Consider the following 25,885-nt stretch of genomic DNA (forward strand, 5'->3'; position numbering starts at 1 on the left):
TAGCTAAGTTCCCCTGTATCCCATTCCTCCTGACCTTCTGAATGAGCCTACCATGGGGGACCTTATCAAATGCCTTGCTGAAGTCCATATACACCACATCCACAGCTCAACCCTCATCAACTTTTCTAGTCACATCCTCAAAGAACTCGATAAGGTTTGTGAGGCATGACCTGCCCCTCACAAAGCCGTGTTGACTGCATTTAATCAAGCCATGCTCTTCCAGATGGTCATAAATCCTATCCCTCCGAATCCTTTCTAACACCTTGCAGACGACAGACGTGAGACTTACTGGTCTGTAATTGCTGGGGATTTCATAATAAACCAATGAATAAAGTTAGGGCATCAGAGTCGAGGGACAAAGTAGAATGAATGCCTAGCTGTCTGCAAGGCACAAAACACAGCATCAGGACAAAAAAGATAACTATTCAGTGTGGGCAGTCACATCCCATAAGAATCCGTGCTGGGACCAGTGTTCACAATTTTTGCACTAATAATTTAGACCTTGAAATCAAAGATGTAGGCTAGAAGTTTAAATAACAGTGATGATCTAATTTTGGGAGCCCCTAGCTGATATGGCAGGCAATCAAATACCTAAGGATGGGGCTCCTTTCCCTTTTAAGGAATGAGTTTGAAACTAGTTGATGGGTTAACAGCTCTTTAATTCCAGTAGTGCCAATACTTGCTGAGGTCAGTTAGCCCTGAGGAACTTCTGTGGTGGTACCCTGGGGCTGAGATGATAGTGCTCCAAGAACGACGGCTATCTTGCTTTACGCCACATATGAATCAGGATCGGGCGAATTTTATCCCTTTAAGACCATGTATTTTTATTTTCAATAAATTTGGATTATGGACTAAAATAGAATATGCTGATTTTAAACAAGGAGATTGTAAGAACACGCCTAAAATCATGTTTACTGGAGCACATTGTATACAATGCTCAAAGGTGCATTTTTCCTGGAACAGAGAGAAAAAACAGACAGCATAGAGATGGTATGCTCTGAACTAAGGGATGACTGCTTGACAGCAGCATTTTGATTGTCTCCTAGTTATCAGCAAAGAACCATGAAGCCTGCAAAGAGAGAGCATCAAAAAATCTCTCTCTCGGTCTCTGTGTGGGGACACCAAAATATATCAAGAAACTTCTGCTCACCTTTCTCTACATATATGATCAAGCTGTTTGAGCCTAATCCCCTATCGAAGGAGGACTAAAATACTTCAAAGATGGTGAAAGGATGAATTTGCAACCAGGGAATGAAAGAGAGCATTGATATGCAGACAACTTTGTTAACAGCAAAGGCTTGATTTCCATAGCCTGAAATTCCTCATTTTTATTGACCTTTAATTTTACTCTGGCTGCTTGGTGACATACTCCATCTAATGCTCTCTTGATACAAAGAGGAGTCATCATCTTCTGGTCTACAGCTGTTTTATCCGAGACTGTGAAGAGATCTGGATCAAAGTTTGGGTTAGGTATTGAGAGTATACTTCAAGTGATTTAATTTCGTGTTAGACTTTAAGTATCATCATAGATATTTTGAAAGATGTTTATCAAGATTTTTTTGCGTGATGAATTGTGTGAAAGAATTGCAAATTGAAAACCTGGAGATTATCAGTTTGCCTTTTTCGCTGCTTGGTTCTTGAAGAATAAACATTAGTTACAAAGATTCAGACAACATTCTTTGTTCAAGTGAGATATCTGAATTAAAATTCAAAAACTAGCTGCTAATTACTGAAGAGGTTGGAATAACATGCCATTGCTTAGTTGATGTATGTCCCCTCAATGTGAAGTTTAGTAACTTTGCTAAATAACCTCACTGAATAAAAAGTATTCAGAACATCAATAAATCTTGATCGAAACCAAGTGTGTGGTCAAGAAGATGTTATGTTAGTGCTTTGTAACTGACATTTAAAACCAATTTGAGTTTTAAAATCAATAGACAGTTGAGGAGAGAAGTTTTTTTGTTTGAAAATAGACTTATTCTGTAACTCCATTTAATGTTGAATGCTGTAATGCATAAATTGAGAAATTGAGCACAGCTTTGGTCATGGTACTTTATATAAATAGAAGGAGAAGAAGCTAAATATAGAATTCAGTATTATGTATGATTAAGTAACAAGGCTACCATTGAAGCCAAATTTGAGTGTCATATGGAGTCAATTAAACTGATTAAATTACAGCTTTTTATGCTCCTTGTTTGCATGCTCTCTGTATTGCTGTCTTTACTATAACACCTGCTGGTCTCAATATATAAATAATTAAGAGTTAAGAACAGCCCCTGAAATTGTGGAGAGAATTCTGATATCCGTGTGTACTATTGCCTAAAATTGTTAGATAGCTATAATATTGTAATTACTTCAGTTTTGTGACGCAGATTAAGGTAATCATGTTCCTAACTGCCAATTTGTTAAGTTCTGCAATAAAGAACAGCATAAAACGCAGAAGAAATAATGCTACAAAATTTAATGGATGTTTTGGAAAAAGTTATTCTGAGGTGGATTCATTGGCAGGAGGTGGACCCTTTGCCATCTGGAAAAGAAGTTTTGTTTTCAAAAGCTGCCGGCCAAACAGTATCACTAGGATAAGTGCCACCCCTGGGACTGCTGCATGTCCCAGCCATTGAAAATCCAAGAGCCAGATGCAAGTTAAGTCTTGGAGGGCCCTTGGCGGTTTGCAGATCATCTTGCAAAACACTGCAAGCAATATTTAAAAGCATTAAATGTGATTCAGATTTTGACATCTGAGATGGAGAACAAGAGTTAAACAAGAGGTAAATTAGAGTTAAATAATAATATCTTACTCGCAAGAGACAGCATTCACTATACTTTAGTCATTATATAACATGGTGAACTGTTTCATTTGGTGAACGTATCATTGTGCATTTTTAAGTTGATGCAAAACTTTAGCAGCAATGCTATCATGCATGCAAAGTTGAATGTTCAAGTTATGCTCAATTTCTTGCGCTTCTGGAAACAAACCATTGATATGTGCTATTTCTTTTATTTGCTAAGAAGGGGAGGGGAAGAAGTGTGTTGACCATTGCATTATGCATTTTGTCCATTTGAAATCCAGAAGAAGAAAGGAATCCATATTTTAACTGTACATACAGATCTGTTTCTGAATGTACTTTGCTGTATTTTACTGTTTATTCCCAAGAACTTTGCAGTAATATTCTCTCTTTTTTAAAAATGGTTATTTCCCAGTGCTCCTGTGGTATGGCTTCAACCAGTGGAGATGTTTCCCATTGACTTAAGTTTATTCCATGGCTGCTTGATTTCAGTCTTGATCATATGCTGCCCTGATGTCGCTCTAATATCAACTCTTTGAGTTCAATCATTTATTCATGTTTAGAGAAAGGCTCTAATGAAATCAGGAGCTGAGTTCATCTTGGGGGGGGGGGGGGGGGGCACAAACCACATATTAGTGAGCAAGTTATTGCTGTGTAAAGTGCCATTTGATAGTACTATTGGTGCTATCTTCTATCACTTTGCTGATTGGGTGGAGGCTGGTAATTGCCCAGATTAAGTTTCAGCCCTTCCTGATATCACTTGGAAGGAATTGAATGAAAACAACTTGATACAGGCAGATCTTTGTAACTTCCCTGATGTTTTTACCTAAAAAGACACATCAGGAATGTGATGGAATATTCTCCATTTGTCTGGACTGGTGCGGATGCAACTTTATTCAAGAAGTTTGATTCTATCACGTACCAAGGGATGTGCTTGATGGGCCCCTCATCTATCTCTCTACCATTATTTTACCATGTTCACAGTATTTACAGGAACTTCTTGTTTTTTTTCCTCTGTTTTATTACTCACTGACAATGCTAGTGGCTCTGTTAGTTATGGCACCATTCTTTTTAGTTGAAACTTTATTGCTGGAACAGCACAGCAGGTCAGGCAGCATCCAGGGAACAGGAGAACTCACTGACAATGCTAGTGGCTCTGTTAGTTATGGCACCATTCTTTTTACCCTTCAAAATGTTAATTATCGTCTGCCTCTGCAAAAAACACTTTGTTCTCTTCAACTTTAGTTTGCTTACCTGACCATCAAGTTGCTGACAAGCAGGAATTGCTTTTATTAGAGCATTTGTTTTTGAGCTTCTACCCTAAATCCCTTTGCTTAGGTACTTTAGAACCATACAAAAGTTACAGCGCAAAGAGGTTATTCAGCGCATCATGTCAATTCTGGCTGAATAAACTGGCCATACAGTCTAATCCCACTTTTCAGCACTTGGTCTACCGGTTTGGAGGTTACAGAACTTCAGCTGCACATCCAGATTTCTTTTTAAATGGTTGAGGGTTCTGTCCCAACCACTAAACTGGGCAGAGAATTCCAGTCACCCACCAACCTCTGGGTGCAACAGTTCTTTCCCATATCCCTGCTAATTCTTCTTATTTAAATCACTGCTACTTTCACTTTCAGAACTTCCTCAAAGCCTAATTATTTTAGTACACATTTAGTCATCTTTTTTTCCAACTGCATCATGTCCACTTCTCCACTAAAAACTGTCTTGCATATTCCATGAAACAAATACAAGGGTATTATATTTAAACTGCATTTCTTTTGCGGGTGTAGCACCGAGGGTTTTTTCCCCTTTGCAGGGAAAAAAAATGCACTTAATGCTATTCTTCACAATTTCTTCTGTATACATTTTTGTTTTGTCAGGTGCATTCTTTAAATATCTTGAGAGCTCTGTTTAGAGACACCAAATTAGGTGAAAATATCATTCCATACGTGCCAGAAGGAATGCAAGCAGCCATCCTTGGCTTTACATCTCCTGTATGGGCAGTAAGTCATAACCTTTTAACATTCTTTGTAAATCTGGTAACTAGATTTTTTTTCCCCAAGACTAATATGACCAAAACCCAATAAAGGTGAAACCAAAATACACACCAAGCACTTCATGTAAAATGCATAGTCTCCTGGTTCTAAGGATGTTATTTTATCAATCTCTTGTTTTCAAGGTGTAATGCCAATGTCCATCAAAAAGACTCATCTGTTGGGCAGAACAGCAATCCTCTGCCCTGATGCAGAATGATGAGCTGTACACAGTTTATGTGGGCTTATGTTAAGGACTAGGGGACTGAAGACACATGAAGCTTTGAAAGAATATCAGGAATGTAGGACCAATCTGAAACGAGGAATTAAGAGGGCTAAAAGGGGTCATGAGATATCCTTAGCGAGCAGGGTTAAGGAAAACCCAAAACCTTTCCTTCGTATATAAGGAGCAAGAGGGGAACGAGGGGAAGGATTAGTCAACTCAAGGACAAAGGAGGAAAGATATGCATTGAGTCAGAGAAAATGGGTGGGATTCTAAATGACTTTTGTATCGGTATTCACCGAGGAGAGAGACATGGTGGATGTTGAGGTTAGGAATAGATCTTTGATTACTCTAGGTCAAGTCAACATAAGGAGGGAGGAAGTGTTGTGTATTCTAAAATGCATTAAGGTGGACAAGTCCCCAGGTCTGGATGGGATCTAAACCAGGTTACTGAGGGAAGCGAGAGACGAAATAGCTGGGGGTTTAACAGATATTTTTGCAGCATCCTTGAACATGGGGGAGGTCCCAGAGGACTGGAGAATTGCTAATGTTGTCCTTTTGTTTAAGAAGGCTAGCAGGAATAATCCAGCTAATTACAGACCTGTGAGTCTGACATCAGTAGAAGGGAAGCTACTGGAGAAGATACTGAGGGATAAGATATATACTCCTTTGGAAGAAAATGGGCTTATCGGTGATAGGCAACATGGTTTTGTGCAGGGAAGGTCATGTCTTACAAACCTAATAGAATTTTTTAAGGAGGTGACAAAGTTGATTAATGAGGAAAGGGATGTAGACGTACATGGACTTCAATAAGGTGTTTGATAAGGTTCTCCATGGTAGGCTGATTGAGAAGGTGAAGTTGCATGGGGTCCAGGGTGTTCTAGCTAGATGGATAGAGAACTAGTTGGGCAACAGGAGATAGAGTAGTAGTGGAAGTGAGCTTCTCAAAATGGAGAACAGTGATCAGTGGTGTCTCACAGGGATCTGTGCTGGGACCACTGTTGTTCTTGATATGCATGAATGATTTGGAGGAAGGTGTAGGTTGCCTGATAAGCAAAATTACAGATGACACTAAGATTGGTGGAGTAGTAGATAGTAAAGGAGACTGTCAGAGAATACAGCAGAATATAGATAGATTGGAGAGTTGGGCAGAGAGATGGCAGGTGAAGTTCAATCCGGAAAAATGCAAAGTGATGCATTTTGGAAGATCCAATTCAAGAGCAAACTATACAGTAAACAAAAAAATCCTGGGGAAAATTGATGTATAGAGATCTGGGCATTCAGATCTGTTGTTCCCTTAAAGTGGCAATGCAGGTCAGTAGAGTGGTCAAGAAGGCAGACGGCATGTCATCGGACGGGGTATTGAGTACAAGAGTTGGCAGGTCATGTTACAATTGTATAAAACTTTGGTTCGGCCACATTTGGAGGAGAAAGTGAGGACTGCAGATGCTGGAGATCAGAGCTGAAAATGTGTTGCTGGAAAAGTGCAGCAGGTCAGGCAGCATCCAAAGAACAGGAGAATCGGTGTTTCCTGAAGAAGGGCTTATGCCCGAAACATCGATTCTCCTGTTCCTTGGATGCTGCCTGACCTGCTGCGCTTTTCCACCAACACATTTTCAGCTCGGCCACATTTGGAGTACTGTATATAGTTCTGGTCGCCACGTTACCAAAAGGATGTGGATGCTTTGGAGAAAGTGCAGAGGAGGATCACCAGGTATGGAGGGTGCTAGCTATGAAGAGAGGTTGAGTAGATTAGGATTATTTTCATTGGAAAGAAGGAGTTTGAGGCCGACTGGGTGGATCGCAAGAAACTTTTCCCAGAGTAGAGGACTCAATTACTAGGGGTCACTAATTCAAAGTGAGAGAGGAAAGGTTTAGGGGAGATGTATGTGGAAAGTTCTTCATGCAGAGGGTGGTGAGTGCCTGAAATGCGTTGCCAGCGGAGGTGGTAGGGGAGGGAATGATAGCATCATTTAGGATATATCAAGACAGATACATGAATGGGCAGGGAGAAAAGGGATACAGATCCTTAGAAAATAGGCAGCAGGTTTAGATAGAGGATCTAGATTGACGCAGGCTTGGAAGGCCGAAGGGCCTGTTCCTGTGCTGTGTTGTTCTTTGTTCTAATTATAATCTGAATAAATTATTGTTAAAAGTATTTGTGTAAACAATATAAAATGTTTAGGAGGGTTCATGTGATGTTATGTTTCAATTTTAATACTATGTTTAAAACTGACATCTTTAGTTTTCTGGCAATGATGCATCAGGACTATCTAACTCAGAAGTTTAAAGCTTTACATTGTAACCCCCAATTAATTTCTATTTCAGTGGTCAAACATTTGGGTATAGAATCGCTAAATGTACCAAAATAGAGATTAACTGAAGTGCTGATGTACAAGTTCAACATTCTATTTATTATTTCATCAGGCCACGCATTGTTATTGGGTTGGCAGTGATTTTGAATTTGCTTGTTTAAATAAAAGTACCGTACTACAGGTTGCATTTTAATTGACCAGACTACTCAGGCAGCGACCAGGAAGATAGTTGGTTAAAATCAATGTTCTGGAGAAACAAAGTTAACGTTCCAAGTTTGATATTCCTTCTTCGGAGCTCTGGAGCAGCCATACCAAACTTTGTTTCTCTCTTCATAGCTGCTCTCAGATCTGCTGAGTCTATTGAACACTTTTTTTAAAATTTCAGATCTCCCGTATTTCTAAATGGTTGTTTTAATAGTTGAGTCTTTGTTCTGTTGGATGTTGCCAGTGTGCAAGCTTTTTCTTCTGTACCCAGTTTACTTGTTTAATTTTTTTCAATCCGCATGGAAACAGAATTAACAATATCCATATCAAATAATATTGATTCTAAAAATATGAAGGATTAAGTTTAGTTGAAAGAAATTGTATCTCATTGATTCATTGCCTGATGGAAAATTTGCAAGATCCTATGTAAAGCTCAGAAGATTTCTTCACTGAAACAAATGTAGAGTAAGAAAGAGTTTTTAAGAAGTCTAGCTGTCTTTTTGTGGAGTGTGATATTTGCGGAAATGACTGCATTACCAACCAAATCAAACAAACTTGCTCTAAAATAAATAACCCGAAGTTGCCAAAAACACAAAGTATAATCTAAAAGTCTCCAAAAGACATGTCGGTTGTGGATGTAATCCTTCCTTAATTTGTTTACCGAAGGAAAAAAAGGTCCTGTTTATTCCAATCTTTAATTATTGGGTTAAGGGAAAATGGCATATTAGTTGTGGTTTTTGGAGAGTTCACGTGTCTTTGCTGCACAAAGATGGCATTATATTGCATTTACTGAGTAAAGTCTCAAACTGTGAGGTATTTAACCATTATTGTTTAGTATATGTTTTAATGTTCCTGAATGTAGGTTTATTTTTGATTACACTTATTCACTGACTTGGAACTGACTTCTCAGATCTGAGGCAGGATTAAGTATACAGTTTTAGTTCCAGTAAATTGAATTGCACCTTGTTGTTTATTGAACTAATATTAAAGAAAAGGGGCAGCCAGAATCAACAGCACTGAAAACCAGAATCTCAAATTTAGATCAGATGGTTGTTTATAGCTTGGGGACAGAAGTAGCAGGTCACACTCAGCCATTTCAACCCAGAAGTCAAATCCAGTGTCACCTCTGCCAGCTCTGTATGAAATCATTTTGCAAAGTCAGTCCAGTTCCTAAATAGCAGGAACACACAGCACAGAAATATCTCTAATTTGGCAAAGATTGCCAATAAAACTAGAAATTTTACTTGGCTCATTGTTAGCCCTTTTATCCATTGGTCAGAAAGTTATGGTATCAAATTCCACAAACTTAAGCACAATCAACACTGGACTCAGGACAGTACTGAGGAAGTGCTGTTGTGCCAAAGGTATCCTCTTTTGGATAAGACATAAAACTGAGATCTTTCTGGGATAAAGAACAAAGCAATTGATTAAGTTACTTTGCTTGTACCATTAACTTTCCTAGTTCTTAACCATCTGGTTTATCAGAAACTTGAAATCTTCAAAACCAGCACTGAAATAAATAACTTTTGAATATCTTGAACAAATCAGCCACAGATGAACAGGGGGAAGAAAGACCTGTTCCTTGGAGATGGCTTGGATAACGTAATTTAGAGTTTTGTTTGAGACCGTGGAAGATGATTGATTTGTCAGTATCAGTAATGACAGCTTATGAATCACCTTTAATTGGCTACATTTTGCATTCTCAAATAACTTGCTAATTTTCTTGAGGAATATTTTTGCCACACAGGCCATTGGATCTCCGAATGTCTCAGATTCCTCCATAATGTGTATCACTTTTGGGTTCTTCTAAAACTTATCTGTTTCTGTTCTTTGATTTTAATCAGGTTTAAAATGTGTACAATAGAAGTGCAGAAACAACTTTTTTAAAAAGTGGACAAGGAAGGTTTCATTCATAACATTTTCTCCTTGCATTTGATTACCAGGTGCGAAATTCTTCTACTTTGTTGTTTAGTGCACTGATTACTAGGATATTTGGCGTCAAAAGAGGAAAAGATGAATGTTCTAAGAAAAACAGGTATTGTTTCACCTCTGTTTATTTTGTTGTTAATTTATTTTCCAAAGAATAACTATCCCAAGTAAACTTTGTTGTCCTTGATTTCAGCTGCTCTTGCATTTTATTGTTTGCACCTTTGAAATTTGGTGGTACTATTCTGCTTTTAATGAAGATGCAGTATGGCAAGCAATGCACACACATTTTGTCAGAAGTGCGCCGCCTGTCTTATTGGTGACAGCTCCTGTAAGCAGTATTGGTGTTCAGGGTTCATGCCCATGATGGGCCCTGCATGTTGTGTTCAGTTATTTTCATGCAATTGAAAGTGACTGCTGGCTAATAGTAAACAAATGAGACTAGCAGAACAATTTTGCCTGATTCTGCACCATTTATCATATGGTTTCTGAGAGAGTGTAGTCTGAATGTGATTTAGAGAATGGAGAAGTCTACCTGTTACTCTGATATCTAACATTTTGCATGCAGAGTGTGCAAATAAATTTAGATCAGCGAGTCCATACCAATTCACCAAGCTTGCATATCTCTGGACACTATGAGCAATTTATGATGGCCAGTCCATCTAACCTGAATATCTTTGGATTATAGGAGGAAACTGGAGCACCCAAAAGAAATACACACAAACATGTGGAGAATGTACAAACTCCATATAGGCAGTTTCCCAAGGGTGGAATTGAGCCCAGGTCCCTGGTGCGGTGAGGCGGCATGCTAACTATTGAGTCACCATGCTGTCCCAATTTAGAACTGAGATCAGGAAAAATCACTTCGATCAGAGGTTGATTCCCTACAGTATGAAAAGAGGCCTTTCGACCCAACAAATCCACACAAACTCTCCAAAGAGTAATCCACCCAGACCCATTTCCCTCTGACTAATGTAGCTAGTTCTCTAGGTAATTTAGTGTGGCCAATTCACCTGACCTGCACACCTTTGGATTTTGGGAGCACTCGGGGGAAACCCACGCAGACACTGGGAGAATGTGCAAACTCCACCCACAGTCGCCCGAGGTGGGAATTGAACCCAGGTCCCTGGTGCTGTGAGGCAGCAGTGCTAACCACTGAGTCACCGTATTGTCCTTCCGTCCTGAAAATCAAAGAGCTTTAACGGATTCATCTCTTTTATTCCATTGGCCCTCATCTTAATTATTTACAAATTAAAGAAAATAGTCAACTTTTCTTAGACGATTTATATATTTATCGTGCACTTAGCTTATATGACAAACCCTTTTAAATTCGGAAAAACCTATTAAATACATGGATGACAATTATAGACGTCTTGAGTACAGATTGACACTTTTAAGTTTTGCCTCTCTGACTTATTCAGTTACTGAGTGACACAATTGTACAACTAATGCAGACCCAATTGTGGTGCAGACTGTCTTCATATTTTTGTCCTTTTAAACATATGGTTCCATTTTTGATGTAGTTATGCAGTGTTCTCTTCTCTTTTGTGAAGGAACCAGTCCTTTTACCTCATTATAAAAGCATTTGGGGATCAGATCATCATATCATCATACTGCAAAAATCTATTCCTATTGCATTGTCAAAAGACATGAGTATGCTCACCTCTATTTACAAAAGACACTGGTGTTAATTTAAACTAGTTAGAGTAGAGCAACCAATAATTGTTTTAGTATCAAACCAATACCCATCTTCCTTTCACAAAGTACATTGCTGGCAAAGCTCTCAGCTATTTTATTCATGATCAAGATATTCATGTTTACACACATTTCTGAACTTGTAATTGACAGTTCATTGCTGGTGCCAATCCAAAACTATGCTGTGGTCTCAAATCAAATCCTATCCGTTTCTGTATAATTTTGTTTACAATATCCCCCTTGTCTCTGCAACCGATTCTTGTAGCAAGCAACATTGTCCATAACTTGTTTTATCATTGGTAGAATTGCAATCAGTCCTACATAGGCACCTTTTTCTTTTACATGGTCATGTGTCTCAGGACTGAAAAATATCACGTTGTCTTGAAAATTTAAAGTAATTTTTGCTTTTTTCCACAATAGCCCAAAGATTTTAGTTTTCTGTCTGAATATTTATTTGTTTCCACTTTTTGGTTTCACAAAGTCATCTTCTTTGATCATGTTGTATTCAAGAAAGCCTAACCATGATACACTATTACATTGATTATTTCAAACTTTATTATTATTACAAACTTTTATTCACAGCGATATACAATATTGCAACCACAGTTTGTCTGCTCCATTATAAAATAGCACAAATCTAAGTGAATCTCCTGTTAATACGAATGACCTGCATACGATTAAATAATAAGTATAATACAATTAGCATGATTAGTCCAGGAGTGATGCAGGTGGTCAAACCACCTAGTTATAAACAAAACAGAATTTATTTATAAGATTATGGAATGAAACAAACAAAAAAGAACATAGAACAACATGTCAGGACTGGCAGCAGTCATATCCAAAAATAAGGTACTTATCTGGTGAGTTATAACATAAGATTGCATGCTGAGAGAGCTGCATGACCCCAAATCATTTCAAATCAAAATGCTACAGTTCTGCTGCATCCATTCATGAATTATGGTGGATAATTAAGCAACAAATGGAATAGTAATGCTTCATAAATATTTCTGTTATCAATTACAAAACCATCTAGTTTTCTACTCTTAAAGGAATGCAAAATTTATCTATTCAGTCTGTTGTAATTTATCCCTTTTTCGAGCAGGTATCAATCTGGTTAAGATTTTGTATTGATTTACAGCAAACCTTTTGATTAACTTGCACCAATGAGATCAGTATGTACCAGTTGATCAAGTGGTCCACATAATCAATATAAAAACACAACAGTAGAAATGTAATGCAGGGGGTATACACATCATTATTATACTTTATTTGCAGTATAAATCACTTAAATAATAATTTGAGTAAAACTTACCGGCAGAGAGCCTTCTTACTCACATCTTCAACTGACTACTTGAACATTGTGAAGATCGGAATAATACAATAAACGTCTGGTGGTTCAAGTTTATACATTTCCTGATTTATGGAAAGTGCTGGTGCCTTGGGTGCCGGTTAAAATGAATTTTTGCTGTTCTGAGAAGTTAATGTCATCTAGTACGTTTTAATGTCATCTAGTATATTAAATTGTTAATCAGTGAAGTACCAGTCATTTGTATGATGGTTTTATTAAAACTGCACAGGATATCTATTTCCTTATCATAAACTAAACAAAAATCCAAATTCCAGCTGAGTACATAAATAAATACCTAGCAGTAGGGAGCTTGAAAGCAAATGACATCTTGTCAGTTGAAAGTTTTATTATCCTTGAAGTATATGCACCTTTAAAATCCTGGATACTGAAATATATATACATTTACTAATTACTAACAGCTTGAAACTAGCAATGATGAACATGGCATTTACAACTGTTCCAAATCAGGGCAAACCCCAACAAAACATTTTAAGAAACTGGACCAGATCCGAACTTGGCTAGTTGTTTTAAGCAGGTGTATATTGGATATTCCAGGAGTGATGCAGGTGGTCAAACCACCTAGTTATAAACAAAACAGAATTTATTTATAAGATTATGGAATGAAACAAACAAAAAAGAACAGAATAACTTAATCTATCCAAAAACCCAGCAGAACATCCCAACTTAATGATGCTGTTCCCAATACTTGCAACAATCTCCATAAACACCCCTTGGCAAAAAATTAAAATCAAACACAGGGTATTACAAGAGAGAAGTCACAGAGAGATCAGCATGGACCTGCTTCCTTGGGTCTAGCAACCTTTTCGTTGGATCAGCAGCCTCAAGCTGAACTGACTGCTTTCAGTGAATTCCGGACGAAGGGCTTTTGCCTAAAACGTCAATTTTACTGCACCTCGGATGCTGCCTGAACTGCTGTGCTTTTCCAGCACCGTTCTACTCCACAATCTGGTTTCCAGCATCTGCAGTCATTGTTTTTACCTACCTGCTTTCAGTGAACAGTCAGACTGCTAAAACCAAACCAAAGAAAAGCTGAACTGGGAGAACTGGCCACTCCCATTTCATTGTAAAAGTGTTTTTTTTTCCCAAACCTGAAAGTCTCTTGCCCGAGGCAGTATCTGTTAGCGAAAGTAAAACTGGGCCCTAACTCATTCAAGCCTGACTTTTCAGAATCACTGCTTTTACAATCTCTCTGGGGAAAAAAAAATGCCAAGGATACCATAACCTTGTTAAAGGAGTAGCATCGTCACACAGCAGACATGAGATTGGGAAATGAATGGATATGGTGAAATGTAGGAACCCTGTTACATTTGTGAACACAATTAGCTAAGTAATTGAGAGGTGGGCAATCTATAAAAATAGAACAATTGGAGTAGGAAATAGAAATTTCATTTTGAGATTACAAAAGAATAAATCAACACAAGTGGAGTTTTATTTCAACTAAGTTTCAAAAATATGTTTCAAATGGAAGATTTGAGTAATAAAGAAAGGCTGGGACTTTTTCACTGGAGCGGAGGAGATTGAGAGGCTACCTTCTGGAAGCTCATTAAATAAAGAGGGGCATAGATAGAGTTAATGGCAATTGTCTTTTCCGTAGGATGGGAGATTTCAAGACAAGGGGCCACATTTTTAAGGTGAGAGGAGAGAAATTTAAAAGTGATATGAGGGGCAAATATTTTATAACAGAGGGTGGTTTGCTTGTGGAATGAACATCCTGAGGAAATGGTGCATGTGGGTACAATCACAACATTTAAAAGACATTTGGATATGTATTTGGATAGGAAAGATTTGGAGGGAAATGGGTCAGGAGTAGCCAGGTGGAGCAAGTTTAGTTTGGGATTATGTTTGGCATGGACTATTTGGACTGAAGGGTCTGTTCCCTTGCTGTATTTCTCTGACTTGATAGTACTGGACCGGAGTGAAAAATGTAGTTGTACTACCTAAGATGCAAGGAAGGTTCGGAAACTTATGAGGTAATCTTCATGCCTTTTAGAATTCTGAAAAAACTGATATATTCAGTTGCAGTGCTGGCTTCATATTAAAAACTTTCAATCATATTAAAAGCTAGACTAAACCAGGGCAACTTAGTGAGACCTGACAAAAAGATGGTAAGCACTAATTCATCTTATATTACAAAAGAGTGTTACATTACCATAGTAACAGGCTAAATTGAATTTCTGAAATTATATTGTAATCCTACAAAGATTAGCTGATACGCTTTGACAAGTAATGTAAATCAGTGGGTTCATTGTTTATTGTAAAAGTGTATGGGAGTTTGAGTGCCCTAATAGTAATTATAAATTCGTATTTTGTGGAGTAGGGAACAGCCAGAGCTGGAAACATTGATCTGTTTAGCAAAGCTCATGCTGAAGAGAATTATTTTCTTCCAGGGTAAATTTTGGTTCTGAGACAGTTCTTGGATATTTGTAATAATAAAGAAAAGCAAATTTGAAATTTAAGGTCAGTGCTGTAACATGAGCTCTGGTTGCTGATATCTCTCTAATTGTTTGTGACTTATTTGAAGAAAGACTGCAGTGACAAGGAGGATTAGCTTGGCTTATAATCTTTTTGAATTCTTGACAACATTGTTTTCCTTAAGTTAGAAAATTTTATGTGAAATATTTATGAATGAGAATGCAAGAGCTAGTTAATATGATTAAAACAAACTTAGTTTCATGAAAGAGTCTAATCCAAATTGATTTTAAGATCATTTGATTTTAGAGTGTGATTTTCAAAAGTGAGAAATGGAATGTTTATTCTAGATCAAAAATATCTACACTAACCAGAAATCAGAATATTTTTTATCATTCGCAGCTACAACCTTTGAATAGATGCTCGTCTCCAAACATTCTGTAGCCTGATACATACATAATTTTTGCATTTTTATCATAATCAGGAAGTACTTTTAGTTAATCTTTTGACGTACTCAGAAATATAATTTTAACACCTGGTTAATGATTTAAGTTTTTTAAAGACTTATGTATATTATTTTTGCTGTACAAAAGACGTATTTGTCCTCTCTTGCTGCTAAATACAATTTATTTTGCTGGCTAAAACATTTTTAATTAAAAATGCATGTTTTACAGTTAATTAAATACTATAAGTTCTTTATTGCAATGCCAAAAGATTATTTTGATTGAATAGTCTTGCAACCTGTTTTGCAATCTCTGTGATAAAAATAGGCTCCTCTTGCAGGATATGGGAGCTAAGGGTCACCACTGGTGAGGGGGTAGGTGATGTAAAAGAGGGGGAGTGGCATTGCTAATCAGGAATAGTATCACAGCTGCAGAAAGGGAGGTCGATGAGGAGGATTTGTCTCCAAAGTCAGTAAGGATGGAAGTCAGAAAGGAGCAGTCGCTTTATTGGGACTTTTCTACAGACAAACTCCCCAGCTAGCAACAGAGACATGGAGAAGCAGATTGGGAAGCAGATTTTGCAAAGGTGCAACAGGGTCGTTGTCATGGGTGACTTAAACTTCCCTGATAATGATTGGAACCTCCTTAGTTCTCAAATAGTTTGGATGGAGAAGTTTTTGACAGGTATGTCCAGGAAAGATTCCTGACTCAATATGTAGATAGGCCGACCAAAGGGGAGGCCACATTGGATTTGGTGCTTGGCAACAAACCAAGTCAGGTGTCCAATCTCTCAGTGGGAGAGCATTTTGGTGATAGTGATCACAACTTCCTGACCTTTCACTATACTTGTGGAGAGGGATAGGAGCAGGCAGTATGGGAAAGTATATAATTGGGTGAGGGGAAAAAACAATGCTTTCGGCAGGAAGTGGGGCACCTAAGTTGGGAATAGATATTCTCGGGGAAATGCATGACAGAGACTTGGAGATTGTTCAGGGAGCACTTGCTAGTAGTTTTGAACAGGTTTGTCCACTGAGACAAGGAAAGGATGTAAGTTGAAAGAACTGTGTGTGACAAGGGATGTGGACCATCTTGTCAAGAGGAAGAAGGAAGCTTACTTAAGGTCAAGGAGGCAAGGATTGAACAGAGCTCTGGAGGGTTACAAGATAGCCAAGAAAGAACTGAAGAATGGACTTAGGAGAGCTGGAGGGGGCATGAAAAACGTTTAGAGGGTAGGATTAAGGAAAACCCTAAGGCTTTCTATACTTATGTGAGGAACAAGAGAATGGCTAGACTGAGGGCAGGGCTAATCAGGGATAGTGGAGGGAACTTATGCCTGGAGACTGAGGATGTCAGGGAGGTCCTTAATGAATACTTTGCTTCAGTATTCACTACTGAGAGGGACCTCAATGTTTGTGAGGACAGTGTGAAACAGACTGCTATGCTCAAACAGTTTGATGTTTAGAAGGAAGATATGCTGAAAATGTTGAAAAACATAAGGATAAGTAAGTCCCCTGAGCCAGGTGGGATATACCCAAGGATATACCCAAAGTTACAAGTGAGGGAAGAGATGGCTGTTCCTTTTGTGATGATCTTTGCATCCTCTCTGTCTATTGGAGTAGTGCCAGATGATTGGAAGGTGGTAAATGTTATTTCCTTGTTCAAGATAGGGAATAGGGATAATGCTGGGAACTATAGGCCCCGGTCAGTCTGATGTCTGTAAGATACAAATTAGTGGAAAGGATTCTGTGAAACAGGATTTATGAATACTTGGAAAACCATAGCTTGATTAGAGATAGTCAGCATAGCTTTGTGAGGAGCTTGGTGACCAGTGGTGTTCCTCAGGGATCTGTTCTGAGACCTCTGTTCTTTGTGATTTTTATAAATGACCTGGATGAGGAAGTGGAAGACTGGGTTAATAAGTTTGCTGATGATACGAAGATTGGTGGAGTTGTGGATAGCATGGAGGTCTGTTGTTGGTTGCAGCGGGACATTGACAGGATGCAGAACTGGGCCAATAAGTGGCAGATTGAGTTCAACCTGGACAAGTTTGAAGTGATTCATTTTGAAAGGTGGAATTTGAACGTAAAATACAGGGTTAAAGGCAAGATTCTTTGCAGTGTGGAGGAACAGAGGGATTTTGGGGTTCATGTCCATATATCCTCCAAATTTGCCACCCAACTTGATAGGGTTGTTTCGAAGGCATATGGTGTGTTGGCTTTTATTAGCAGGGAGATTGAGTTTAAGAACCACGAGGCTATGCTGCAGCTCTGTAGAACCCTGGTTCGACCACCAATGGAATATTGTGTTGTGTTCTGTTCTAGTTGTCTCCTCATTAGGAAGTATATAGAAGCTTTAATAAGGGTGCAGAGGAGATTTACCAGGATGTTGCCTGGACTGGCGGGCATGTCTTATGATGTAGGGTTGAAAGAGCTGAGTTTTTCTCACTGGAGCGAAGAAGGATCAGAGGTGACTTGATAGAGGTGTACAAGATGATGGGAGGCATAGAGTGGATAGCCAGAGACTTTTTTCCCAGGGCTGAAATAGCTATCATGAGGGGGCATAATTTTAAGGTGATTAGAGGAAAGTTTAGGGGAGATGTCAGAAGTAGGTCCTTTACACAGATTGGTGGGAGTATGGAATGCACTGTTGGTAGTGGAGTCAGATACGTTAGGGACAAGTGACTCTTAGATAGACACGTGGGATATAGTACAATGAAGGGTATGTAGATTAGTTTGATCTTAGAGTAGGATAGAAGATTGACACAACATAAGCGCCATAGTTCCCGGACCTTCCCATGGCTTGCCAAAGCTTTGACAAAGGGTCAGTTAGACTCTAAACATCAGCTCTTTTCTCTCCTTACAGATGCTGCCAGACCTGCTGAGATTTTCCAGCATTTTCTCTTTTGGGATAAGCGCCATAGGGCTGGTACTGTGCTGTACTGTTCTATGCTCTCTGTTTGATCCTAAGTGGTTGAGATTAGGTCTGCAGTTTGTTCAAGAACTTGTATTAATGGCAATTGTGTATCTTATTGCACAGAATTGGTATAATGTGGAAAGTACCAGCCAAAGCTTAATACAATTTTAATGTGTGCCATTTGGAATAATATGCAATCTGTTTATACAAATTTTTTTTTTAGCTTTTAGCTACTGGTCATTTTCTGTTTGCCTCAATTAATACCTATATCATGATTTTAGTCCTAGATATTATGCATGGATGAGGTTTGGGTATTTTTAAAAAAGTTTTGGTGGAGTAGGCAGCTCGGTGGCAGCTGATGTTAAATGCAGAGAAATGTGAGGTGATGCACTTCAATCAGGAAAACATTGAAAGATAATATAAAATAGTGGGTACAATTCTAAATGGGGTGCAGGAGGAGAGGGAACAGGTCTATGTCCACCGATAATTGTAAGTGGCAAGGCAGTTATAGAAAGCAGTTAACCGAGCATACAGTGTTCTTGCATATAATAATAGGGACATAGAGTACAAAAGCAAGGAGGTGATGTTGAAGTTATACAAGGTACTTTCTAGACTTCAGCTGGAATATTGTGTGCAGATGGGGCACCACGTTATGGGGAAGATGTGACTGCATTGGAAAAAGTGCATAAGTGATTTACAAGGATGGTTCCAGGAATGAGAAACTTCAGTTATGAGATAGATTGAAGAAGTTGGGGCTGTTCCCCTTGGAAAGAATTTACTGAGAGAAGATTTGTTAGAATGGCAGGTGACTTTTTTCCTAGGGTGAGGGATTTCAAGACTGGGGGGTTTTTTTTAGGTGAGAGAAGAAGGATTGAAAAAGGACATGGGGCAACTTTTTTTACATACAGGGTGGTTTGTGTGTGGTATGAACTTCTAAAGGAAGTGGTGGATATAGGTACAGTTATAGTGTTTAATATGCATTTGGATAACTACATGAATAGAAAATGTTAGGAGGGAAATGGGCCAAGCACAGGCAGCTGGGACTGATTTAGTTTGGGATTCTGGTCATCGTCGACGAGTTGATCTGAAGGGTCTGTTTCCGTGCTGTAGATTCTGTGACTCTGTATATGAGTGTATTATTTACTTCGAATGTCTGTGGCACTAGATGGCACTGCTGATCTTTCAAACTGTGTTAGACAAGGGAAGCAAAAGGAAAGGGTTGGAAAGACTGCAACTGAGGACTGAAGTCTGCATTTTTGACACTTTTTTAAAAAAAAATAGTTGTAGTCATTGGCAACTTTCTTTCTGCCATACCACCCTCTTGAAAGAAAAACAAAAGAACAGACAGCAGCAGAAAGGATGAGCTATGAATGGAAAATACATTAAAGGAGAAATAAGAAAATGAATGCAAACAGATTAGAAACAGATTGTTTTTTGAATTAACATTGTAAGAGATCTATTAAGGATGCATTAACAATTTTGAATTAAGTCTACACTACTTCCGCTTGGTTGCTGATTTTTAAATGTATAATTGGTGTATTTAACGCTGCAGTATTCAGACTTCTTGTTAACTGGTAATGCAGTTGAACCTCAAAATTTCATTTCCCTTTTGTTATATAAAGTAATGTATCAGGAAATAATAAGGTAAACCCCCACAAGAGTTAAGTTTGGAGACTGCATTAGGTTCCAACCTGAATGTCATAACGACTTTGGAGGGAAATGCAGAACATCATAGCATCTCAAAGAGAACAGATCCATTGTCATAGTCTGCTCAGTCTCCATAACAATGATTTAGTTAGTAATATAAATTGTACCTGATTGCTGGCATACAGTAAACTATTTCTTGTTTAAGACAAGACCCACTTCTCATTAAGATTGACTAGTGGTTTTGCTCTCCCAAATCAAACAGACAGGGTGGATAACAAGTTGTTTGGCACGCTTACCTTTTATTGCTTAGTCCTTTGAGTGTAGGAGTTGGGAAGTCATATTGAGGTTGTATGGGACATTTGTGAAGCCTCTTCTGGAATGCCATATCCAGTTCTGGTCGCCCAGTTATAGAAAGGATATTTTTAAGCTGGAGAGGGTTCAGAAGGGATTTGCCAGGATGTTGCTGGCTATAGAAGGTTTAAGTTATAGGGAGAGGCTGGGACATTTTTTACTAGAGCATAGGAGTTTGAGAGGCAACTTTAAAGATGAATAATGAAGGGTATAGATAAGATCAGCGGTAGTTGTCTTTTCTCTAGGGTGGAGGATTTCAAGACTAGGTGGTGCAATTTTAAGGTGAGAGAGAGAGATTTTAAAAAGATGAGGTGCAACTTTTTTTTTTACACAGTGTGGTTTGTGTGTGGAATGAACTTCCTGAGGAAATGATGGCTGTGGGTCCAATTACGACATTTAAAACACATTAGGATAAAACACATTTGCATCAGAAAAATTTGGAGGGATATGAGCCAGGAGCAGGCAGGTGGACCTAGTTTAGTTTGGGGTTACATTCGGCATGGATTGACTGGACTAAAGAGTCTGTTTCTATGCTGTATGACTTTCTAAGTAGGCCTCCAGACCCAGTCAAGAAAAAAAGGATGTTGGTAACAAACTACCCAAAGTTAGTGGTAGTTGGCATCACAGCATGTACAACACACTCCCTCTTTAGGAAGTTTTTATTTTCCATTGGACATTTTTCTGAGCTTTTTATCCTCCTTTCCCCACACTGTTCAGCCTTTTCTACCCTCACTGAGGTGTGGCATTGATGTAAATGCAGGGTCTGAAAAGTACATGAAATTTGCATTATTTGGGGGAGACCATCATAACTTTGGAATAGGAGCATGAAGATACAAAGCAGTTTCTGGGGAAGATAGGGAGCGGGCAAAAGATTAGTTAATGAAAGAAGTTGAAGATGTTTCAAGGTAAACAGATAGGAAAACAAAGCATGTGGGAAAACAAGATAATTCAAGTAGGAAAAATTGCAAGGAAAGATGTGGCAGAACGAAGGAATGCAATAAGAGGATAGAGTTTAAAAATAGCATGCACATATAGAAAACAGAGCCATGTGGGTACATAGGTGAACAGGCAGGTGACAGCATGAGCAGAGGGTACTTAACAAGATGGGCAAATATTGAAGGCGCATCCTTAATCTGGCTTCCTGCTGCTTCCACACAGTGGTCCACGCTGCTCTACACCTCAATCAGACCTGCATTTCCAAAGTCTTTTATGGCCATTTCTAGGCCATTCTCCAACCATAACCCATATTTACCACTAATTAACAGCTAGACTTTCCTACAGCAAAAGAAAATAGCATAGAAGTGGCAAATTATACCAGTAAAAGACCAGTAAAATTACACAGTCGAAAGAGACTCTCAAAAGACACAGAAATAAGAGGCCACAAAGAGACACCCAAGCACAATAGAACATAGAACATAGAAGAATAAAGCGCAGTACAGGCCCTTTGGCCCTCGATGTTGCGCCGATCCAAGCACACCTAACCTATACTAACCCACTATCCTCCATATACCTATCCAATGCCCGCTTAAATGCCCATAAAGAGGGAGAGTCCACCACTGCTACTGGCAGGGCATTCCATGAACTCACGACTCGCTGAGTGAAGAACCTACCCCAACTTCAGTCCTATATCTACCCCCCCCACCTTAATTTATAGCTATGCCCTCTTGTAATACCCGACTCCATACGCGGGAAAAGGTTCACACTGTCAACCCTATCTAACCCCCTAATCATCTTGTACACCTCAATCAAGTCACCCCTAAACCTTCTTTTCTCTAATGAAAACAGCCCCAAGTGTCTCAGTCTTTCCTCATACGATCTTCCTTCCATACCAGGCAACATCCTGGTAAACCTCCTCTGCACCCGTTCCAGTGCCTCTACATCCTTCCTATAGTATGGCGACCAAAACTGCACACAATATTCCAGATGCGGCCGCACCAGAGTCTTATACAACTGCATCATGACCTCAGGACTCCGGAACTCAATTCCTCTACCAATAAAAGCCAGTACGCCATATGCCTTCCTCACCGCACTATTTACCTGGGTGGCAACTTTCAGAGATCTGTGTACATGGACACCAAGATCCCTCTGCTCAATAAATAAACAAAATGAAAGAGGGAGGTGCACCTAGCAATGCAATAAAACAATGATGATTAAAGCAACAGCATATTCTGCACTGAACATAAGCATTGTTATTGGAAGTTCTCTGATAATTAAATGAGGGAAAGTAACAATTCATAACCATTCAAAATACTTGTTGCTTTTTAAAGACAGGATACTTATTTGGTGGATAAACCAGAATAATTAGTATAATAACCAGAATAAATATTGTTTGGTTGTTACCCATTTAATGAACCAATGTTACCACAATCAGGCGTGTTATGCTGTGCCAGTAGTTTGCATCTGGATATTGTTATGTATCAAGTCCAGTAGTCTGATGCTTTGTGAATGGCTATTTTACTCTGAAGAGAGAGCTGAGTACGTAAGTCTCTATTGTCAGTATGCAGCCTTTATATTACCAAGACCATCTGTAATCCCTCCATAAAAGCTGCATGGCTTTTATTGGTAGAGGGATTTGAGTTTCGTAACCATGAGATCATGCTGCAGCTGTACAAAACTCTGGTGTCCACATTTGGAGTATTGCATACAGTTCTGGTCACCGCATTATTAGGAAGCATGTGGATGGTTCGGAAAGGGTTCGGAGGAGATTTACTAGGGTGTCGCCTGGTTTGGAGGGAAGGTCTTACGAGGAAAGGCTGAGGGACTTGCGGCTGTTTTAGTTCGAAGGTTGAGAGGTGACTTAATTGAGATGTGTAAGATAATCAGAGGGTTAGATAGCTTGGACACTGAGAACCTTTTTCCTTGGATGGCAATGGCTAGCATGAGGGGACATAGCTTTAAATTGAGGGGTGATAGATACAGGACACATGTCAGAGTTAGTTTCTTTACTCAGAGATTGGTAGGGGTGTGGAACGCACTGTCGGCAACAGTAGTCGACTCACCAACTTTAAGGGCATTTAAATGGTCATTGGATAAGCATATGGACGAGAATGGAATAGTGTCGGTTAGATGGATTTCAGATTGGTTCCACAGGTTGGCGCAGCATTGAAGGCCGAAAGGCTGGTACTATGCTGTAATGTTCTATGTTCTATGGCAAATAAGAATCTTATGGCTCTAGATTGAAATGCAAGAGAGCTGAGGAACCTTGGCCCCAAAGAGATGTAGAGAGCTGACCATCATGTGGACACAGTCTGACATTCGTCATCTCCTGCTAGCTATGGATCGAATAGAACCCAATGTCTTGTGAGTCCTGCTCAGGAGATTCAATGGCTCTGGAGTGGAGTCTTGTCAGTGGATGATTATCTTTTTCAACAATTACCTATCAGTGACTCTTGTAACCAAGTAGGTTCCAGATGTAGAGGCTGCAGCCAATCCTAGGGGTTCAGTCCATAAGACTAAGAGATGTTGTTGCTGTGTCTATGTTTCCAAATCTTGTTGAAGTTGTGTAGCAAAATCAGTGGAGAGGATGTTTTGCTCTTGCTCTTATCAGTGAGGAAACCAACATGGAATTTGAAAGTTATAAATCCACTTCACTTGGTCTAAAGCAGATTGCCAGGTTGCAGAGAAACATTTCATTCATTTGGTCAATCACTGCCAATCCTGGGTTGGACTCCCCCAGCTAATAAAGTACTATCCTAACAACCTCTACTGTTCAGTATGAAGGGATTAAGGATACTATCCTGAGAAGCAGATGGTAAATTGATAGCCAAGATACCAAAGATGAAGATTTGCTTGCTTGGAAGCTTGATCAGGACTGTGTACCCTGTCATCTATAAGGACTTGAAGTTGTTTGACAACGTAGGCAAGATGGTATTGATCAACTGGAAGCTACAATGTCAACATTGCTGTTCTCCAAAACACTGGATTGACTGGCATTGCATCAATTTGTCAGGCCAATTACACCACCCTTTAGCATAGCAAAAGTGTAGATGACCATTATGAATGTGGAATGAGATTTGCTGTTAACAAAGAACTGAAACAGGTAATGCCAGACCTGCCTGTGACTTCAGAATCGATTGAGTTTGGCGCTGGAAAAAGCACAGCAGGTCAAGCAGCATCAGGAAAGGAGAGTCGACATTTTGGGCAGGACGTTTAATCAGGACTTCTGAATACCTCTTATCTCTTCAGGCATTCATCAGATAATGGTTTTTGAAATTTATGCACCAATCATACATGCCAGTACCAATGACAAGTTTCTGTATCTCTCTTGATAATACTCTGGGCTACTTGTCAGATGGAGAATTTTATCCCAAGAATTGAATCAAACAGAGCTTCATGGTGAATGTGTCCCCCCCCCACCCCCCTGTCATGATCCTGGCAAGATGAATATATATGGACAGTGGTGACTAGAACTTGTATGTAAGGTGGACTTTGTGTTACGAACACCTTCTTCCAGAGCAGACATTGGCACAGGGTATTATGTGTAATCTGAAATCTGACCATTGGTACCAACATGTCCTGCTAATCATCAAAGGACTTGTTATTTATTGATCATTCTTTACATCTGTCAGTAATTGCATTAGCAATCATGTATTTGTTGGTAACAGGGTGAAGACACAATAATGATTATCATGGATTAGATTACTTAGTGTGGAAACAGGCCCTTTGGCCCAACCAGTCCACACCGACCCTCCGAAGAATAACCCACCCAGACCCAATCCCCTACCCTATATTTACCCCTGACTAATGCACCTAACACTATGTAAAAACAATGACTGCAGATGCTGGAAACCAGAGTCTAGATTAGAATGGTGCTGGAAAAGCACAGTAGTTCAGGCAGCATCGGAGGAGCAATAAAATCGACGTTTCGGGCAAAAGCCCTTCATCTATGGGCAATTTAGCATGGCCAATTCACCTGGCCTGCACATCTTTGGATTGTGGGAGGAAACCGGAGCACCCAGAGGAAACCCACGCAGACACAGGGAGAATGTGCAAATTCCACGCAGACAGTTGCCCGAGGCCTGAATTGAACCTGGGACCCTGGTGCTATGAGGCAGCAGTGTTAACCACTGTGCGACCGTGCCGCCCAGTCCAAATGCTATGGCATGCTATACAACAACATGCTATACAACAACATTCCATGCATAAGGAATTACAACAAATGTAGGAAGCTCTCAGAAGCTTATGGGCGATCCCTTTCCCCGTGAGCTCACTAGCTTACTTACACAGATGAGACATAGCCATCTTTCCATTCAAATTATCATGTAAACTGCAGCAACCACATTTGGCAAATGAAGAATCAGGAGCAAGGATTAGTTTGAGACTTAGGTTGCCAAAATGATTCTAGTTCCTGAAGCACAGAGCTCAGCTCACCTGACTTACAATCTGACTTCTAACCCTATAACATGTGAAAGTCTCATATTACCTTAGGTAATTGTGCAAAATGAATTGGACCAATGAATATTAGCTTAAACTGTACAAAGCAATCGTAAAGTGACGGTAGTAATTTTGCACTGTGTATTACAGTATCAAAAGAGCATTCAGGCCTACCATCCCCCAAATTGCTCCTTTGAA

General features: G+C 39.3%; 1 protein-coding gene across 3 annotated transcripts in view; it reads left to right on the forward strand.

The window, feature by feature from the left end:
* LOC122552759 (thyroid adenoma-associated protein homolog) overlaps positions 1–25,885 on the forward strand; it is a 381,744-nt gene that overhangs the window by 103,433 nt on the left and 252,426 nt on the right. For all 3 annotated transcript variants that reach the window (XM_043695687.1, XM_043695686.1, XM_043695688.1), the window contains 2 exons: positions 4,667–4,789; positions 9,505–9,596. In XM_043695687.1, the coding sequence (XP_043551622.1) occupies positions 4,667–4,789; positions 9,505–9,596 (215 nt within the window). The remainder of the gene's footprint in view (positions 1–4,666; positions 4,790–9,504; positions 9,597–25,885) is intronic.

The sequence above is a fragment of the Chiloscyllium plagiosum genome, chromosome 9 (genome assembly GCF_004010195.1).
Source record: "Chiloscyllium plagiosum isolate BGI_BamShark_2017 chromosome 9, ASM401019v2, whole genome shotgun sequence".
Classification (NCBI taxonomy): Eukaryota; Metazoa; Chordata; class Chondrichthyes; order Orectolobiformes; family Hemiscylliidae; genus Chiloscyllium; species Chiloscyllium plagiosum.